We start from the raw sequence: 20,035 nt of genomic DNA on the forward strand, positions 1-20,035 counted from the left end.
ATTAGTGGCTGCAAATGAAGACTTATACTGGAGTTTAACCCCTTCACCTGGTTTTCTCTTTGTCTTCAGCCGAATGGCTAAGCTAACCCATTGTTTTCCCTACCAGCTTTATGGTAGATCTTTCTCAATGGATCTTCTGGTAATTTGGGGCAGCAAATAGGCCACCCTTAAATGCTAACCCTTTCTTCTACAGACTGCACACCCAGCCTGCAGCCCTGGGGACCAGCAGTTTAGGCATCAGCTTCCAAAACCAGGGTTGGGGAGAGAGTGTGCAGGGACAGGCTCTCCCATGCCCAGCAGCTCCTCTGGAGCAGGAATTTCTCTCTTTTCCTCCCCCGGAACCCCTGAGTATGAGTAGAAAGACCCATAAAATGCGAAAGTGAGTGTGGATGGGGTAAGCCCTTTCTGTCTTTTTGTCCAAAATTGTTAGAATTCCAGGATGGACAGGCTCCTAGGGGCTCCCCCACCCACTTACAAATATCGTATAGGCTAGATATTCAGTCCTTCTCTGTGTGCTCAGTCATGCTGTGCTGGAGGGGAGACCCTGGTCTGTCTTCCTTACCTATTGTGTTCTTGGTAGGGCACGGTGGCTCACACCTGTAATCCCAGCATTTTGGGAGGCTGAGGCAGGCAAACTCCTCACTTGAGGTCAGAAGTTTGAGAGCAGCCTGGCCGATGTGGTGAAATCCCCTCTTGGCTAAAAAAGTACAAAAACTAGCCAGGCATGATGGCGGGCACCTGTAATCCCAGCTATTCGGGAGGCTGAGGCACAAGGATCATTTGAACCCTGGAGGCAGAGGTTGCACTGAGCCAAGATTGTGCCACTGCACTCCACCCTGGAGGACAGAGTAAGACACTGTCAAAAAAAAAAAAAAAAAAAAAAGACTTACTGTTTCAGTATGGTAGCCACCAGCCACATGTAAACTCTTAAATTTAAAGTAACTAAAATTAAATGAAATTGAAAGTTCAGTGTCCTAGTTACAGTAGCCATATTTTAAGTGTCCATTGGCTTCATGGGGTTAGTGGCTGCCATACTGGCAGTGGAGATTGCAGAACATTCCCACCATGCAGAAAGTTCTGCTGCACAGCGCTGTCTAGACTCTCCTTCTCTTGGGCAGAAACATGGAGGCCAGGTCCAGGTCCAACACGCATTCCTCCTCCTTGTCCAGCAAATGGGACTATCTCAAAAAAAAAAAAAAAAAAGGCCAATATTGCATAGTCCCAGGAGTCTGGGGAGACAGAGCTGAGAGGGATGTGCAGAGGCGTTTTTGGAACAGCAGTGGAAGGGAATGGGACTCTCTGAAGTCCAGTATCAACAACTCATGCACTCGCATACACACATGCTGCAGAAATAAAGGTGCTGTGCACTTATACATGCAGATACCCATACATACATATATCATATATATTTCCCAAATACTTTTTGAGATCCACATACATCTGACTAGACTTCAGACATACGGTGATAAATAAGGTGAGCTAGATTCCTGCCCTCGTGTAGCTCACAGTCTAGTGAGGAAGGCATATGATAAAAAAAAAAAAAACTCAGGGACTATCACTGAGTTTGGCGGTGGGGGAATGGGGGTCGGGAGTCAGCAAAGCTTTCAAGAGTTTCTGATCTCCAAGCTAAGATTCACAGAGCCATTTAGGAAACACTTTGGCTCACACAGAGATGTCATAGGACTCTCTACCCCAACCACCACATATACCCTCTTCACTCATTGATTCCTTCAATCACTAAACATTTATTAAGTGCCTGCTATGAGCATGCATGCCAAGGTCTTAGGGATATCAGGATCACTAAGTCAGGTAGAGTCTTGGAGGAAAACAGTGAACAAATGATTTGCATCACATAGTGATGCAAATAATCACTGCATCATTGTGTGATGACCTAACACTGGGGTATCTGACCTAAACTGAGTCTACCAAGACTCAGAACAGGTGGAGACATCTGCCCACCATGTGTGGATGAGTCTTCAGGCTCACGTGTGTCTCCTGCATGCACGTGCACACACAAAAGTGTACACATCTGCCATCCTTAGCTGGCTCCAGAAAGCCAGGAATGGATCTATGACCTACCACTGATGTTCATGTCTAGGACTTCTCTAGACACCCCTCACAATTCCTTCCTGGGTTGACTCAGCCAGAAATGGACACCTACTTCTTGGAAGGGTTATAACCAACCCATCATCCCTCCGCAAATATCCATGTAGTTTGTCTGAGCAAAGAGAAAAGGTAGGTGCCCAGTGGGTAGGGACAGGAGCCTCTTGAGCCCAGAAACTGGAAGAGCAGACCCTCCTTGCCAAGGCACGAAGTGCTGCCATCCAGACTGACCATGGGGACTGTGGATGTTATCAAGGAGTGGGATCTTGGGAGAAGTGAAGGGAACGTGGGCAGGGGAGCCTGGTGGCTTCTGAGCACAGGTAGCAGCACGGTCTCTGTGTTTGCGCATGTGTGAGCTCTTGATGTCCCCGCAGGCACCCTCTTTTCCCGCTCCTGACGCTGCTGTTTGAGAAATGTGAACAGGCCACCCAGGGCTCTGAGTGCATCACCTCCGCCAGCTTTGATGTGGACATCGAGAACTTTGTCCACCAGCAGGAACAGGAGCACAAACCCTTCTTCAGCGATGACCCAGAACTGGACAATCTGGTAAAGAACCTCCACCCTCTACTCTGGCTAGAGTCTTCATACCCTCTGATCCTTTTCAAAATGCCCTAGAAATGATCTTTTCACCAACAAAAGGTTTTGGATACCCACTAGATGCACCATTCTTGCAGCCAAGAACCATTTTTAAGTGCCTGAAACTGAGGATTCCATGCACAGGTTTTGCAACCAAAGTTCTGCCCATCTACGCCCAGGTGGCACTAGCATCTTAGCACCCACCCTTTTGCAGTGCAGACAGGAGGAAAGGAGGGTCATAGTAGCCAGAATATCTGGGGTAGCTGTTCTGAGTCCCAGAGTCCTGGCATATTAGCAAATCTGTCTTGGGCTGTCCAGAGAGGAGCTAATAGTTGACATGCTACTGTATGGAGGACGTAGGTAACTGATGTTGAAGCACATTAATCAAGAGAAAGTCCTGACATCGATGTGCTGAGGAGACCAGTGGAGGACCAGTTCATTCTGGGGACAGGGTAGATCAGGCTCCCAAACCTAATTTGTCAGCTAGATCTTGACTACAGTTTTATAAAAATACATATCCCTAGGCCACACCACCTGGAAACCGTGATTCAGTGAGTTTTGCGAGAGCCGTCGAATCTACATTTTAAAACGTTTCCAAAACGTTGCAATCATCATTAGGTTTGGTAACCAATGGGTCGGATGACTTCTGAATTCTCATCCAGTCCTGAGAATTCTGCGGAAAGAGCAGTAGAGAGGTTTCTCTGGGTTTGTCCACTACTCTAACTAGTCATCTTGGAATTGTTAACCACAATTCTTTATTTTTTGTGGGTGGATTACCCAGATTATGCACAGTGAATTTGGAAACTGTGGAAAACTCTCCCCCACAGATTGATTAATGATAGTGCTGACCTCTTGCACCCAGTGTTTAAACCACTCCCAAAAGGGAAACAGAATTAGAAAAGCAAGGCAAATGTGATTCCAAAAAGGAAGAAAAAGAACACAGACAGACACAGACACAGACACACACAGACACACAGACAGACACAGACACAGACACACACAGACACAGACACAGACACACAGACACAGACACACACAGACACACAGACACAGACATACGTATATACACACACACACACACACACACACACTGCATCTGCAGAACAGATGTAACTGGCTTTGATATTCTGTGCTGTGAATTATCCACACCACTGCTTCTCTCAAGAGCTGAATATGTGACTGTATGGAGTCCAGAAAAGCTGCCAGGAGAGCCCACGCTGGCCTGAAGCTTTGTGAAGTGTCGTGATAGGCGGAGTGTTTGAAGAGCAGAGGAGGCCCTGCCAGAGGATAAGCACTCACTCGCTGTCGGGAGGGTCAGTGAAGGCCTCTGAGAGCCCCAAAGCCACTTTTCTCATCCCTTTCTTTGGCTAGGATTGGAAGCCCCCTTCCCAGGAGGCAGGCCACTGTCTCTCGGGTCCCCTGGGAAAGCTGCCCCATGCAGGTGCCCCAGTTGCAGGCTGGTTTTACCCTGCCCTGTGCTCTGGCTGGTTAGAACCACAGACTGAAGTTGGGGAGCAGATCCTCACAATCTAGACCCATGGAAACCAGGGGACCAGGAGATGCCACAGCCATTTCTGTAGGAGCTGGGATGGACCTGGGGCGGCAAGGCCCACTCCCCTCATTTGGCACAAAAAGAAACCAAGGCCTAAATTGTTAAGGAAATATCTAAAAGTAGACTGGGTAGCTAACATAAATAAGTTAAACCTTCTTAAGAGGGAGGAATCCTGGGGAAACAAATTTCCCATGCCCTGCCCACCACCAGCCAGATGAGCTCTGGAAGACCCACCAAGGGCAGCCTCCCATCCTAGCACAGCCTGGAAACCGCCCAAGTGGTCACCTCCGTGCTCTCTCCTATCATGTAGGCTCCCCAGGCAGGGCTCTGCTCACTCAAAGAATCATGTTTAGAATTAATCCAACAGAACTTGGTTGAGTATCTGCCATGACCCAGGGACGTGGATGTTGTGGAAGCTGTCCTGGTGGCCCCATACTACTGGTGTTCCCCAGTCTTCCATCTCAGACACTGGGCTGGGAGTGTCCAGCCAGTGGAGCAATCCTTGGACATTCCATCTATTTGGGAGCACCTGATTTACCTAGTTGAGATAGACATGGTCAATGACTGGTTGATTGACTGATTATGTAAATGGGGAGATTTGAAAGAATGTGTACAGATAAGAGCCCTATTTAAACCTCTGCTATCTGTGTGATTTGGATGACTTAACTCCTTTGAGTTTCCTCATCTGTAGATTTAACACACCTATCTCGTGTGATGGTAATACGAAATTAATGAGATGGCTCCTGGAAATGGCCTTTAAAAATGCCTGGCATCTGGAAGGTTAATATTGAATGGAGGGCCCCTCCGAGAAGGTGCTCTAGTTCCTCAACCTCATATCCTGGCCACCAAAGAGAACATGCAGCCGGGACCCTGAAACTTTATGTGGGGAGTCAAGCAGTGGCTCTTGCCACCCCCACCCCTGGTCCTGTGTCAGGAAGGTGGAGATAAAGAGGCCAACCGCAGGAGCCATCATTAGAACAAGAATCATGTAGCCAGTACAGCCGAGATGCACATAATTAGAAATTAGAAAAAGGTCAGATCGCGTCATTATCAGCTCGATCAGCTGCCGAGTGCCACAGCCAGTTAATTTGGCATCTGTATTTTTTACAACCCCGCACACGTAGCCCAACGGACTGTAACTCTTTATCCGGACAGATATACTGCGCAGCCGAGCAGGGACATAAAATGAGAGACCCCAAGCAAATGAGCTGAGATAATTGAGAGATTTATTTTTTATATATATGTGTGTCAGTGCAGCTTTCCTTTGCCCTTGAATATTGACTTTCATAGGGATTGTTAGGAGGGCACTTGGGTCCCCAAAACCTTTGCCCCTTGGAAGTTCCTCTCTCCCCCAGGGCCCTCAAGCCCCATTCGGGCCCTGATTTCTCCCAGGCCATGAAGCCTGTGGTCTCCAGCTCCACCAAGCCCCACATTTATACTCAGAGCCCATCTCCAGCTGGCCACCCCTCTATACCCCAAGCAAGTTGCCCTGTACCACCCTCTCATGTGCCCCACAGTCACCCAGAGCTGCCCCAAAGATCAGAGCGGTTCCCAGATTGTAGATTTCAGCAGGAGCCTCCCTCCCTTCATTAGCCACCTGCTCCCACAGCACCCCTACCAGAGAAGAAACAGAATCATGAATCATTAGAGGGAAAAACCCTAGGGAGGGCCAAGCACAGTGGCTCATGCCTATAATCCCAACATTTTGGGAGGCTGAGGAGGGCAGATCACATGAGCCTAGGAGTTTGAGACCAGCCTGGCCAATATGACGAAACCTTGTCTCTACTAAAGACACAAAAATTAGCCAGGCATGGTCCCAGCTACTCGGGAGGCTGAGGCAGAAGAATCACTTAAGCCCAGGAGGCAGAGGTTACAGTGAGCCAAGATCATGCCACTTCACTCCATCCTGTGCAAAAAAGTGAGACACCATCTCAAGGAAAAAAAAAAAAAAAAAAAAACCCTAGGGAGAAGTTCATCCTACCTCCACCCCCTCTTTTATAGCCTGGGATATAAGTTCACAGAAGGAAGTGACTTGCCAGTACCAGAACCCAGGTCAGCTGACTCCTCATCTTCCGGTCTGCCCACAATATCACAACACCACTCCTCCTTCATTTACAAATAAAAAGTCCCCCCCATATCTATTTCCCTGCACCCACACTGTACCTCCCCATTTCCAGGGGACAAGTGGGCTTTCCACCCTCATGGTGTCCAAGCTGCAATGCCCTGGCTGGCTCCCCTGGGAAAGGCCCGCTCCATCCGTCACTCCCTCCACTCCAATTCCCACAACCACAGGGGCACACCAGGCCGATTCCTTAGCTGGGCTCACAAATCCCTTCCATGGGCCCAGCAGCCTCTGACTGGCAGTTGGTAAAGTTTGTAAAATTTGCAAGTTCCCCAAAACCCTTTGAAAGGTAAAAGCTTTTTGTTTTATAAAATCTGATTTACGGGCCCCCAGTGCAGAGCCAAGGTTTTATATATTATGCAAGATTTCAAACCGTGGCTGTAAAATGTACGGTTTCAGTTTCATGCATGGAATTTTTTTATGTGTAAATTTTTTAACATTTATGGGGCACGTTTTAATGAGACTCTGGTGTGGCTCGAGGGACAGATTACTGCTGCCTGACCACAAAGCCAGCTCTAAAATGGGGCCCCCCAGGCCCCAGGGCCAACTCTAAAGAGGCAGGGCCAGAGGCCAGAGGCTGTGAATAAGGAGGCATGTGAAGGAATCAGGCCAGAGCTCTGGGCCCAGAGGCCTCAGGCCAGTGGCATTCAGAGACTTAGCCACTTTGGCCTTCAGTCCAGGCTTTCTCTGCCTAGACAGGAGCAGAAAATCCCACAGACACCAAGAAAGGGAAAGGAAATAGGAATCATCAATGATGGTAATAATGAACATTTATAGAGCACTTATCAGATACCGTTCCAACTATTTTACGTATATTATCTTATTTAATCCTCTTTCTGGACCCACAAGGTACATGTTACTATTATCCCCATTTTAAGAGGAGGCAATTGAGACAAGAGATGCAGTCACCATCACACAGCTGGTCCATGACCCAGGCAGGAATCAAATACATTGCAGGACTCGTGCTCCAGTGGCCACACCCAAAACAGCTCTGTAGCTGATCTCTTCTTCCATCTTTCTCTGAGCCAGGTCTTGTTTTTCATTCTCTTCTAGCCACATCTCATTTAAGCACAGTGCAACTCTGAGGAGTCACTGTCATTATCTTGTTTTACAGGTGAGGAAATTAAAGTTTAGGAGAAACTAAAGTTTACCTAAATTGTTCAAGGTCTTACCATAGATGGAAGACCCAAGACCTAAAGCCTTGAGCATCTTCTTTGCTGCTTATTTCTCACAAGAGCCCTGTGAAGTAGTTGTTATTATCCCCATTTGACAGAGGAAGTAATCAAGAACCCTCCAGCCAATAAATTACATAGCTGGGATTTGAACCATCTGGATCTAACTCTCGAAGCCCAGCCTCCTTCCTCTGTACCACTGCTACCCCAAATTCTGAGGCCATCGGGAGAGTGCCAGGCTATTGACTCAAAAATGACTTAACGTGTCTTGCCTGATGGGTTCCATAAAATATTTGTTTTATCCCCCAATCATCAGGCAGTTCTCCAGTCGTTGGTATTCACCTTTTTTTCATGTCCCATTTTTTGTTCTAGTGACCCCACACTTCCAACTGGTCAGGCCAACCTGGCCTGGTCTGGAAAATTCCTGATTAGATTTGAGCTTTGGCAGCCACTGTGACCCACAGGAAATATCATAACAGATTAAGGAATGTGTGTTTATAAATTCCTTCTTCTGTCTGTGAGGGAGAACAGTTCCAGCTTCCCAATTTGCAGAAAGGAAGGAGAGGGTGAAAGGAATTTGCCTGCAAAACAAAGATGCCTGGCTAATTCCTGCATGGAGTTGAATGGGTTCCGTAATCTCTGAGCCTCCATTTCCTTATCTCTAGGAGAGAGATAATATTGCCTGTGTCCCTGTGGTGATGAGACTCAAATGAGATAATGGAGAGAAAGCATTTTGTAAATTTTAAAGTGCTGTGTATACAAATGTTTTGAAAGGCAAGAAATTATTATTGTCAAGCAGAGAGGCCATGATCTTACAAGAGAGGCAACCACTGAGAGAGGCTTTTGGTGATGGAGGGAGGACCACAGTGGTATGAGGAACTGACATTTATTGAATGGCTGCTATATGCCCAATGCATTGCATACGTGATCTTATTCAGTTTTCACAACAACTCTAAAGTGTAAGTATTATTTTCATTCTAAATTTTGCATATAAAGTTTAAACTACTTATTCAAAATACCCAGGCAGAAAATAATCAATGTGGGACATCAGACCATGCGGCTTTGTAGAAAATAAGAAGCCTGATTTTTGTGAACTTTCCTGTGACTGTGAGACTTGTGTAGAGTGGTAGGAGACTAAAATGTGAGGTTGCATCTGGTTTTGCTTTTTTGATAGGGACTTCTTAAAGAGGGCTGGATCATTATTTTGAAAGAAAAGATAGGGAAAGAATCTGAAAGATGGAGCAATACCTGGGGAAAGGCGAAAGGATTTAAGGACACATTGACTACATTTGGTGGTGATGTTAAATTAAGTGGTATGTTTTTGTTCTAGGAGATTTGGGATAAATTTTTACATGACCCTGATCATTTAGAAAATAGTTTAATAAATCAGAATTTTCTAACTTAGAGGCAAAAATCAAAAACCGTAAACACAGGATAGAGAATGATTTACTAAACACAAACATGAGGGAAGAAGAGACCGTGGGAGTTACTATTTTTTCACAAGCTGAGCATAGAATAGCAGTAGAAAAGCCAGTGAGATTTCAGACATTATTAGAAGAGATTATTTTTACAACTTGCAGGCATTTGGTTTACTGTGGTTTATAAAGCATGTTTACATTATAATCTCCTTTAGCCCCTAGCAAATCTTGTGAGGTAGAGATGAACATTATCCCCATTTTACATGTAAGGATACTGAGGCTCAGAGAAATCATGGAATTTGCCCAATGGAACCCAATTAGCAGGCCCGGACTCAAATGGCTGCCTGACAATGAACCTACAGTGTTCCTGCTCTGCTGGGCAGCCTCCCCAACATTGGTGGTGTTGCTTATCTTTCTAATATTGAACAGGTCCTACATATTCATTGCCTCAGAATACCATTACGATTTACTCTACCTTCTTAAATCTTTAAACTAATTCCATTAGCCCATAAAAAAGTAATCCTTCAACTGCTCTTTATTACACCAAAGGATAGGTCCACTTTTGGCCACTAAGCACCACACCTGGTGCAAATATATGCAAATATAAAATATGCATGTATTTTATTCGAGCAAAGCTCTTCTGGGCATATTTTACTTTTGTTTTACTTACCTGTATTTTCTGATTTTGTAAAGTAAGTATAAATTGGTTATATATTTAAAATAAATGAATAGATATGTATACTTTTCTGTGCATATGTATGCATGAATATATATGTATGTGTATAAGAAAGAAGGAAAAAAGACAAGGAAGGAAGGGAGGGAGGAAAGAAGGAAGGGAGAAAGGGAAAGAGAAGAAAGATTTAAGGAATTATGATTGTTTTTGTCTAAAGGAGAGAAAGTTAATTGAACAACTTATTCAAGTCAGACGCCTGGTCCAATATATGGCAGATAGTAAGACTCAATACTTCTTGAATGAATAAAATTAAATTAAAGGAAGTTGTGCTGATAGAGGTCCTCGATGTTTCTTGATGTTCTTGGTACCTATAGAAGGCACTTTATATTAAGGCAGGAGAGATTTTGATTGACGGTAAGGAAAAGCTTCTTAATCAGCAGACTGAGAGAATATGGAGATGGTCCAAGGCAATAAGGTCATCTCCAGTGACAGAGAGAGGCTGGAGAAGAAGATGCAGCCTGGGTCCTGGTGAGTTTAGACTGTGCAGCCACCTAGAGCCTGGCCCAGGTCATCATGCGGGTTTGTTCTAACACCACCAAGTGTGAATTGAGGGCAGAAGTCCTGGTAATGTTCAGAGAGTCAGAAAACATAAGGGACCTGACAGTCCAGCCTTCTCCATGTGCACATGGAGAAGCAGGCACCTGTGTTGGTGAGGTGTTTGGACCCCGGGAGGCTGCGCCAGGAGTGAGAGATGGGAGATCAGAGCAGCCAAGAAAAGGCACATTACCAGGAATGGTTCTGGAAATCCTAAACGTTGATGTCTCAAAAGCTATTTGGTTTTCCTAGAATCCTATGCTTGCAGTCACTGAGCCACTTTCTCCCAAACCGTGCACTCTTTACACTGCCTTTCCTCTACCTACATAATCCTGAGAGTCTCTACTAAAAGACAAGGCACGCAGGTGGGGGTGGGGCAACCTGGCTTCATATCACTTACCAGTTGTATGACTCAAAGCAAGGAAATGTGATATTTTTGGATTTTATTTTCTTCAAATGCAAAACGTGAGCAATAATGGTACCTACTCAATGAGATGGTAGTGTGGAATAAATGAGGCCTGGAATGGGTTTAACACAGTGCCTGAGACATAGTATGAATGATCAACATTTGGATATTATTATCAATCCAGCAACAGATATCTGTTAAGTACTTTATCCTGTACTCATTACACTGAGAGACATAGACCAAGACGTAAATGGCCAAAGTCAAGTAGAACATTAGGCAAGAATAAATCTTTATTAAGCACCTAACTCCACTTCCGGGTCCAAATGATCCATTCTAAAGCCACCATTCTCCTCTTTGCTTAGGATGGCTCTGTCTCCCTCAGTCTCTGCCCCATGGAGGTGGCACTTCTTAGGAGGAGACCCTGTGACTGAGCCCTGCATGCAGACACACAATTGCTGCTTTCTGTCTTTGAGTGACACTTGGTCTAATTTAGTACTCCAAAAACCCTTAATTAGTTGAGCACAATCCCTGCTCATCAGACAAACCCAGCCCAGGGAATATGGGCTCCCCACTTAAAATGCCAATAAGGCACAGAGAAGGGTGTGATGCTGGCTTCAAGCCACACTGCTCTACACACACCTCACAATCACAATTCTCTGGGAGAGATTTCCTTCCTTGTTTCCATCCCTTTTTATAATGTTCATACTCTCCTCTAGACATCAAGATGCTAGCCAAAAGCTAGGAGGGTGGGATTAAATAGAGCTCCCATATATTGCTTGTGTCAACATAAATGGATCTGTAAAAGCAATAAGCAGCACCCCCCAGCATTTTTTCCTTTTAATTTTGGTATATTTGTAGAGTCACAAGCAGTTGTAAGAACTAATACAGAGAGATCCTGATTCACATCTTATATAAGCATAGCACAATGTCACAGCCAGGTACAATACACCAACTATATTCAGATTTCACCAGTTTTACATGCACTGCGTGTGTGTGTGTGTGTGTGTGTGTGTATACATGTATTTAGTTCTGTGCAAGTTTATCATGTACCTAGATCCACATAAACATTGTTATAATCAAGGTACAGAACAGTTCCTCCCTCCCTCCTCCACTCCACCCATCAACTACTAATCTGTCTTCAATCTCTATAATTTTGTCATTTAAAAAATGTTATGTAAATGACATCATATAGTATATAATCCTTTGAGACTGCCTTTTGTCTCTCAGTAAAATTCCCTCCCAATCTATCCACACTGTTGAGGGGGTATCAATAGTTCATTCTTTTTTATTGCTGAGTTATATTCCATGATATGGATGAATTACATTTTCTTTATCCATATACCCATTCAAGTTTGAGTTGTTTCAATTTTGACTATTAGAGGCAAAGCTGCTTTGAACATGTGTAAACAGGTTTTTGTAAAAACATATGTTTTTATTTCTCTGGGATAGATGCCCAAGAGTGCAATTGCTGGGTCATATGGTACACACACATTTAGTTTTGTAAGAAGCTGCCATACTGTTTCCCATTTTACACTCTCACCAGCAATGTCTGAGTGATCTAGTCTCCAGTTCCTCATCAGCATTTGGTGGTGTCATATTTATTTGTTTTATTTTAACCATACCAATAGGTGTGTAGCGATATCTCATTGTGGTTTTAATTTGCATTTCCCTAGTGACTAATGACATTGCATATCTTTTCATGTGCTTATTTGCCATCTGTATATCCTCTTCAGTCAAATGCATAATCATGTCTTATGACCATGTTCTAATTGGGTTGCTTGTTATTTTACTGTTTGATTTTGAGAGTTCTTTATATATCCTAGATACAAGTCCTTGTCAGATATGTGGTTTGCAAATATTCTCCTCTAGTTTGTAGTCTTTTCATCTTCTTCACAGGGTCTCTTGAAGAATAAACATTTTTAATTTTGACAAGGTCCAGTTCCTCTTTTTTTTTTACTGGATCTTTTTTTTTTTTTTTTTTTTGAGACGGAATTGCACTCTGTCACCCAGGCTGGAGTGCAGTGGCTCGATCTCAGCTCAAGGCAACCTCCATCCCCAGGGTTCAAGCGATTCTCCTGCCTCGGCCTCCCCAGTAGCTGGGACTTCGGGTGCACACAAACACCACTGGCTAATTTGTACTTTTAGTAAAGATGGGTTTTGCCATATTGGCCAGGCTGGTCTTGAACTCATGACCTCAAGTGATCTGCCTGACTCAGCCTCTCAAAGTGCTGGGATTACAGGCGTGAGCCACCGCGCCCAGCCTGGATCATGCTTTTAGTGTCAACTCTAAGATCTCTTTGCCTCGCCCTAGATCCTGAAGGTTTTTTCCTTTTTTTTTTTTTTTTAAGAGATCTATAGTTTTATGTCTTACGTTTATGTCTTTGATCCATTTTGAATTAATCTTATCTAAGGTATGAGGTTTAAATCAAGATTTAATTTTTTTTTTTTGCATAGGATGTCTAATTTTTCCAGCACCATTTGAACAACCCCCTGTTGAAAAGCAATTTGGCAATATTTATCATAATCCACAAGACGTTCATAGCTTTTTCTTCCTGTCACTTCTGGGAATTCATCCTAAAGAAGTAATGCAGAAACATTTTTTTAAAAAGCTATAAGCTTAGAAAATATTCATTGTAACTTTTTTATAAAATTGAAAAATTGGAAGTACTCTAAATACCTAACAATAGGGTACTGGTTAAGTATGGCACACATATGAAATAATATTTAACATTTAAAAATATATTTACTCAATAACTTTCACCCATTCAGCAAATGTTTACTCAATATCTACATGTGTTGGTGCTGAAGATAACATGGTGAGCAAATTAGACATCATCCCTGCCTTCTCCAAGCTCATAGTCTAGAAGAGAGGACAGAGAAGACAATTCTGGCACTTAGAAAAATAGATTTGCTAAACTTAAGGGAAAAACCATAAAACAAAATTGCATGCACAAAGTTATTGAAACTGTGGTAAAATGTATGTGTGTGGGAAAAAGTTGTCATTCTTTAGGGAGATTGGATCAAAGTCAGGTTTGTTTTCACCCTGTTTTCCATACCTTCCATAGCATTTGCTTTTTATGGTAATGACAGCCGTAAAGAGCAAAGCTTCAACTGCAAAATAGCTTCTTCCCATGAAAAGGTTAGGAATGTCCATTTGAAGAGACAGCAGGCTCCCGTACAGCAATCCAAAGGGCATGGAAAAGGCCACAACAGACAGTGAGGTAGCCTGGTGCCCAGCTAAGTCATGCTGGATTATTCAGTCCATCAGCAAGTATCCACAGAGAGTCCACAAGGTAACCAGTATCCCATGAGGCGCTCAGAATGCTAGTTTAAGAATAGACAGTCCCTGAGCTCTAGGGGCACTTATAAGCAACTCTGATCTCCGTCTTCCTCATGCTTGCCTGGCCTTTCACACCTCACAACCTGCTACCATGTATACGCCCTCATACAACACCGTAACAAAGTTGTCAGGAAGAATATAATCATCCCCATTTGTTAGACACTAAGGCACAGAGAGTTTAAGCAACTTGCCCAAGGTCATACAGATAGTAAATGACAGGCCTGGGGCTTGGACCTGGCCTTCCATTGCTAAGGCCAATGCTGTTCTCAGAATACCACAACTGCCTCAAGAACAGCTGTGATAACAGAGAGCTGAGAGCAAGAGAATAACCAGCAGAGAGCCGCCCGCCATCACTAGAACTGAAGTCATGGGGATGAGAAGGCACTGCCTACCACTTCTGGGTCTTTTGGCCAAGATCAAGTGTAGGAAGCCTGAGCTAGGGCAGCAGGTAGGCTCCCCTCCCAGGGGGTGGTTGGGGCTGCAGGTCCAGGCAGTGAGAGGAATGGGATGCAAACTCCTGGGCTCACCTCTCCTCCCTCTCCACAGATGGTGAAGGCAATCCAGGTCCTGAGAATCCACCTGCTGGAGCTGGAGAAAGTCAATGAACTCTGCAAGGACTTTTGTAACCGTTACATCACCTGCCTCAAAACCAAGATGCACAGTGATAACCTGCTCAGGAATGATCTAGGGGGGCCCTACTCCCCCAACCAGCCCTCCATCAACCTTCACTCACAGGTAACACACAAAGCTGGGTCCCATTTCTTAAGCCAGGCTCCCAGGCTCAACTCTGGAGCCAGGTGTGGAGGAAGGTCCCCTGGTGACCTTCATTGGTTAGACTCACTGGGTTCCTTTGCCATGAGGGCCCTCCTCTGATCCACCCCTCTTCATATCCATCAGGCCACCTTTTGTACACAGAATGCCCTGCCAGGGGATTGGCATCCCTTGAAAATGACCTGATTGAAGAGGGACAGTGTCCAAAGTCATTCCTGGCTTCCTGGCCCAAGATATCCCCCAAAATGAGGACCAGAGCTAAGGAGATGGAATGCTCTCCTGAAGGATGAGCTGGGACTGGACTCAGACATCCCAGCCCCACAGGCTTCTCTTGAGGGCTGTGGCTTGCCAAGCCATCTGCATTTCTGGGAAAGGGCATTTGGGGAAAGCAGTCATCCCCTGAATCCTGCCCACCTAATGGGTGAAGCCAGCATCCCGTGGGCCTGCTGCTCCCTAACCGTTCTCCAGGCACTCATGCTACCCTGTCACCTCTGTCCTCCTAAGGTTCAGGGCCATGTTCAATGTCATCTCAACTCACCCTATTCCCAGGTTCCCCTGCCGCCTCCATCCTGGGACCTGGGAAATACGGAAATGCTGACTACACACTTTGGGCAAGAACGGGCTTTCCCCTCCAGGGCAGTGTATTTTCCCCAAACCTACAAACCAAGAAAGCTGCTGGCAGTACTTCCCCACCCAACTTACGGGCATATGCGTAAGCCACAGACTTGAGACTTTCTTCCCCTTCCACTGAGCTCCTGAGTCCTGGAAGATACTTGGAGGGTCCCCAAGGAGGCCTCCGTAGCCTATTCTCATTAAACAATCAGGCATGGGGATGCAGGTAAACTTTCTAGGAGTGAGTGCCAAGAGGTGCTGGAAGTAGTACCTAAGAAAGACTATGCCATTTTTCTCCCTAGACCCTGAAGGAACCACCCATGTACTCTGTCTTCTCAGATTGGTGGAGTCAGGGGAGGGGACAGGCTGACTTCTAGAAGGCCAGCCTTTGCACATTTTGACAACAAGCACAAAAGATATACTCGGAATCACATCCGACCCATCCCAGTGGACTCTTTGTGAGACTTGGTAGTGCGTACTGCCCAGGACATAGGGCGCAAAGTTTACTTCCTCTTCCTCTTGCTTAAAATCACCAAGTCACTTTATTACAGATCTAAAACCACCCGCCCAGGCTTCTGCCTGCTAATATTCTCCTGAAATAGACTCATTCCTTCAGAGTCTTATTGTACTTTCCCTTATGATCAAAATTAGCAAGAAACTTGCATAAAAGAGGACAATAATTGCTCAACGAGCATCTCGTTTGTAATTTATTAGTTTCTATTATTGTGGGTTACCATGGTGATGCTGCACAGTCCCGGTGATGGGAGAGATGCAAGATAGGAGCTGAGGAGGCTGTGAGGCCTCGCCAAATGGAGATGCACATTTTTATCAGTAATTTTCATGAAAATAATAAGTGAGGAGTTAATGAGATGGAAAGCCATCCTGTGGCTATTGTGAATTTTTTTTAAGTGTTGATCTAATTAGAATGCATCGGTCAGGAAAAGTAATGAGGATTTAGTGCCTCACAGAGATGTGAGGATCATATCAGAAAATTAGCACAAGTCTTTGGAAATAATCAGGTCCTTGGAGAGGCACTGGATTTCCCCTCCTGGGCCCTCCAACTCCACCTCGAGCTCTGGAGCTGGGGGTGCACCAGGGTAGTGGGAGGAGGACGGAAGGGCAGAGGGCTTAGCAGCCACCTCTGTCCCCTCAGGGTTGGGGGTCTGAGGCTGACAAGTCAGGCTGCAGAAACAGGGCCACTGAAGAAGTGGGGTTTGCAGAGAAGGATAACGTGGGCTCTGGATGGTTCAGATCTCAGAGATACTGCCACCTGCAAAAATCAGTCCCCCTGGGAAATCCCAGCACTCAGCCTTCCAAGCTTTGAGGAAAGGGGGAAGAACTTTGATTCCTGTCACTGGAAGCATCAGATCTCTGCCTGGAAGTGAAGCTGGCCCAGGGGTAGCCACTGCAGAAAGGCCACTGATCAGCTGGGAAAGAGGAATCAGACAATTGGGCAGTGGGGGCGTGGAGAGGGGTTTCAGGCAAGACACTAAGAAAGAGAAAAGACACTTTGTGAGGTATTCCTACTTGGTATTACTCAAACTTGCCCCGGTGTTTTCTCTGACTGCCACTGCCTGCTTTGTTCTGGCTTCAGTGGTAAATACGGTAATTACACATAGGCTATGGCAGGAGCTTCCTAACCTGATCTCCCATCTTCTCTGGCCATCCCTCAGCCTACCTGCACACCCACTCATCTCGTAAGCTTCTGCTGCTGGATTCATCTTTCTACCATTGCTCACATCATTTGCCTGCTCAGAAACCTTGCTTGCCATGCCTCTGGGAGTGGGAGACAGGGCTTCCACATCTGTTCATCTGACATCCAAGGCCCTCCTAGGTCTGGCTTCAGCCTTCCTGGTTGGGCCAATCTGACTGATCGAGGTGCTGTAACCATCCTTCCATACCTGTTTGTTCGGGTGACACCTCCCCGACCTCATTGCTCTGTAGGACCAAACCCAGCTTCTTCCCCACGGGCAGTAACAAGGCTGTTCACCCAGGAGGCCTCCCTGATGCCCCATCAAGAATGGACGCTTCCTGTACTCCACTAACTGCTGGAGCCTGCTGAGCCATCGATATGGCAAAAGTCACTGTGACTGTATTCTAGATGCTTGTGTTCATCTCATTTTCATATCCTAGATAACACTTTTTGAGTAGAAACAGTATTTTATATGTTTGAAATCACAAAATCACTTTGCCTTTTATTATTTATTAATTTTTGAGACAGAGTCTTGCTCTGTCGCCCAGACTGGAATGCAGTGGCGCGATCTCGGCTCACCACAACCTCCACCTCCCAGGTTCAAGGTATGCTCCTGCCTCAGCCCCCTGAGTAACGGGGATTACAGGCACACATGCCACCACACCGAGCTAATTTTTGTATTTTTAGTACAGACAGGGTTTCACCACGTTGGTCAGGCTGGAAAATTACCTTATTATAGACCGAAAACAACCATTCCTGGCTTCTGCCTACTGATAGTCTCTTGAAATAGACTCGTTCCTTCAGAGTTCTATTGTACTCTCCCTGTGACCCCAGCAGTGGCTGTCACAAGGTCTTGTGCATGATAGATGGCCAGGAAGCATTTATTGAAAGAAGTTATGGAATGAGAGAGAGAGAGTTGGGGGTAAGGGGAAGCCAAAGGAGGAAAGGAGAAATAAGAAGAAAAATAAAGGGAAAGAAAGCCAAATATGCAGGGTCAACATTCAGGAGGGAGGTAGAGACAGGCTGAAGAATTGGAGAAAAGAGCAACAGAGACAGGGAGACACACAAACGCAGGAAAAGAGAGATGATGCCGAGAATGACGGGCAGAAGGAAAGATGGAAAGAGGAACGAGGAATGGTGGCAAGAGTGAAAGCAAGTGGAAGGACAGTGGATGTGGCTCAGTGCACAGTCCAGGTATGAGGAGGGAAAGTCAGTAGGACGTGCTCTGTGCTGCTCCTATTGTATTACTCAAACTGTCCCTGCATTTTCTCTGACTGCCCCTGCCTGCTTTGCTGAGGCTTGGGGGTAAATATGGTAATTATACATAGGCTATGGCAGGAGCTTACTAACCTGTTCTCCTGCCTTCTCTGGCCATCCTTCAGCCCACCTGCACACTCACACCTCTCTTAAGCCTTCCCAGGAGAGGCTCCTGTCATTGTCACACTAAGGTAGTATTGGGGGCTTGCATGGACTCTCCTAAGAAGGAGAGGAGGCCCAGAGCTGCTAATAATTGGGGACCAAAGACTTTCAATGCAGGAGACAGGTCTTGGGTTCAAGACACAGGAGCCTATATGGAGAGGAGAGAGAAAAGTGTGTGTGTGTGTGTGTGTGTGCGCGCGCGCACGCACACACACACGCGGGGACACATGCATTCGTCATGGTTCACCCTTAATCCCCCCCAGCCTGAAATAGCCTCACTGAGCACCAGCCTGGCCTGGGGAGGGGTGTCTCCCCTCTGGAACATGATCCTCTGGATCAACATTCCAGCCGCCTGCCAGCTTTGTTGCAAACTGCTGGCTCATGGTTTTCCCTGTGTGCTAATCATCCAGCGTTGTGCTGCAAAGTGGGAGACATTTTTGTTTTCAACTTGGTACCCCCCACTCCCAGATGTTATGCCGTGTCCTCCATCTAGTTCTATGGGTTGAATGTATTCCTGCTCGTCCTTCTATTTCTCTGTTGGGCGGAGTGGAGGTGGGAAGTAAGGCAGACTGCTCTGCCAAGCAGGGGACTAAGGCAGACTTGCAAAGACCTGGGCCACAGCTAGATTTTCCCCTCCCTAGGAACCCATTGGGTGCTGCAGGCACCCAGTGACACTCAGGCTTCCTACTCCTCAGAGCCCAGGCTTCCTACAGGGGCTTCATCCTCTGTAAGGAGACTGGTTCTAGACCCCAACTCTGGGTTCTCCTGTCCTTCCTAGAGGGCGCAAACAGAACCATTCCTCGAGATAGAACTTAACTCCCGCCTCACTCAAGTATCAGTTTGACCTGAAATTCATCCTTCTATCTCTATGGAGATTTAAGCCTCAGCCCTGTTCCAGGCAAATTGGATTGAATCATGGTTCTCATTCAATTGCCAAGCATTTGGGGGGCACTCGCTCTATGCACTGTGCTAGGTCCTGTGAGAACAGATCCAAGCCATTGTCCAAGAGGAGCTTCCAGACTCAGTGGGAGAGAGCCATGAGTTGCAATGAGGATCTAGATAAATCATGTCAGCCATGAAATACTCAGGGTCAAGAGTATAGAGGAAAGGAGCAGCCAAAGAGATGGGGAAAGCAGCTGTAGGCAGGGATTCTGGGGTTGGGCGATCCTCACATGTGGTTTGAGGTTGCCCCAGTCTCCACTCAGCATCCTTCATCCTTCTTCAGAGAAGGGCCAGGCCCTGGACCCAGCCCTCACGCCTTCATGGCCAGTTTGTTCCTGCCCCCAGTATGATAAACAAACCTCAGTACAGAGTGGAGAGGCTAACGGGAGGATTCTGCCCATTGTGACTGGAGAAGTTGCAGATTCATTGGCTGGAAGGACTTCCTGGGGGAAGTGGCATTTCAGACAGGCTTGGGGAGAGCTGGTAGCCTATTAGGCCACCTTTATAAAGGTGAGTGTTGGCCAAGCGTGGTGGCTCATGCCTGTAATCCCAATACTTTGGGAGGCCTAAGTGGGTAGATCACGAGGTAAAGAGATCAAGACCATCCTGGCCAACATGGTGAAACCCCATCTTTACTAAAAA

At 45.9% G+C, this 20,035-nt stretch overlaps 1 protein-coding gene across 11 annotated transcripts in view; it reads left to right on the forward strand.

Moving 5' to 3' along the window:
* PKNOX2 (PBX/knotted 1 homeobox 2) overlaps positions 1-20,035 on the forward strand; it is a 270,089-nt gene that overhangs the window by 218,563 nt on the left and 31,491 nt on the right. For all 11 annotated transcript variants that reach the window (XM_009007059.5, XM_035264995.3, XM_009007057.4 and 8 more), the window contains 2 exons: positions 2,478-2,649; positions 14,503-14,691. In XM_009007059.5, coding sequence (XP_009005307.1) covers positions 2,478-2,649; positions 14,503-14,691 — 361 coding nt within the window. The remainder of the gene's footprint in view (positions 1-2,477; positions 2,650-14,502; positions 14,692-20,035) is intronic.

Source organism: Callithrix jacchus, chromosome 10 (assembly GCF_049354715.1).
Source record: "Callithrix jacchus isolate 240 chromosome 10, calJac240_pri, whole genome shotgun sequence".
NCBI lineage: Eukaryota > Metazoa > Chordata > Mammalia > Primates > Cebidae > Callithrix > Callithrix jacchus.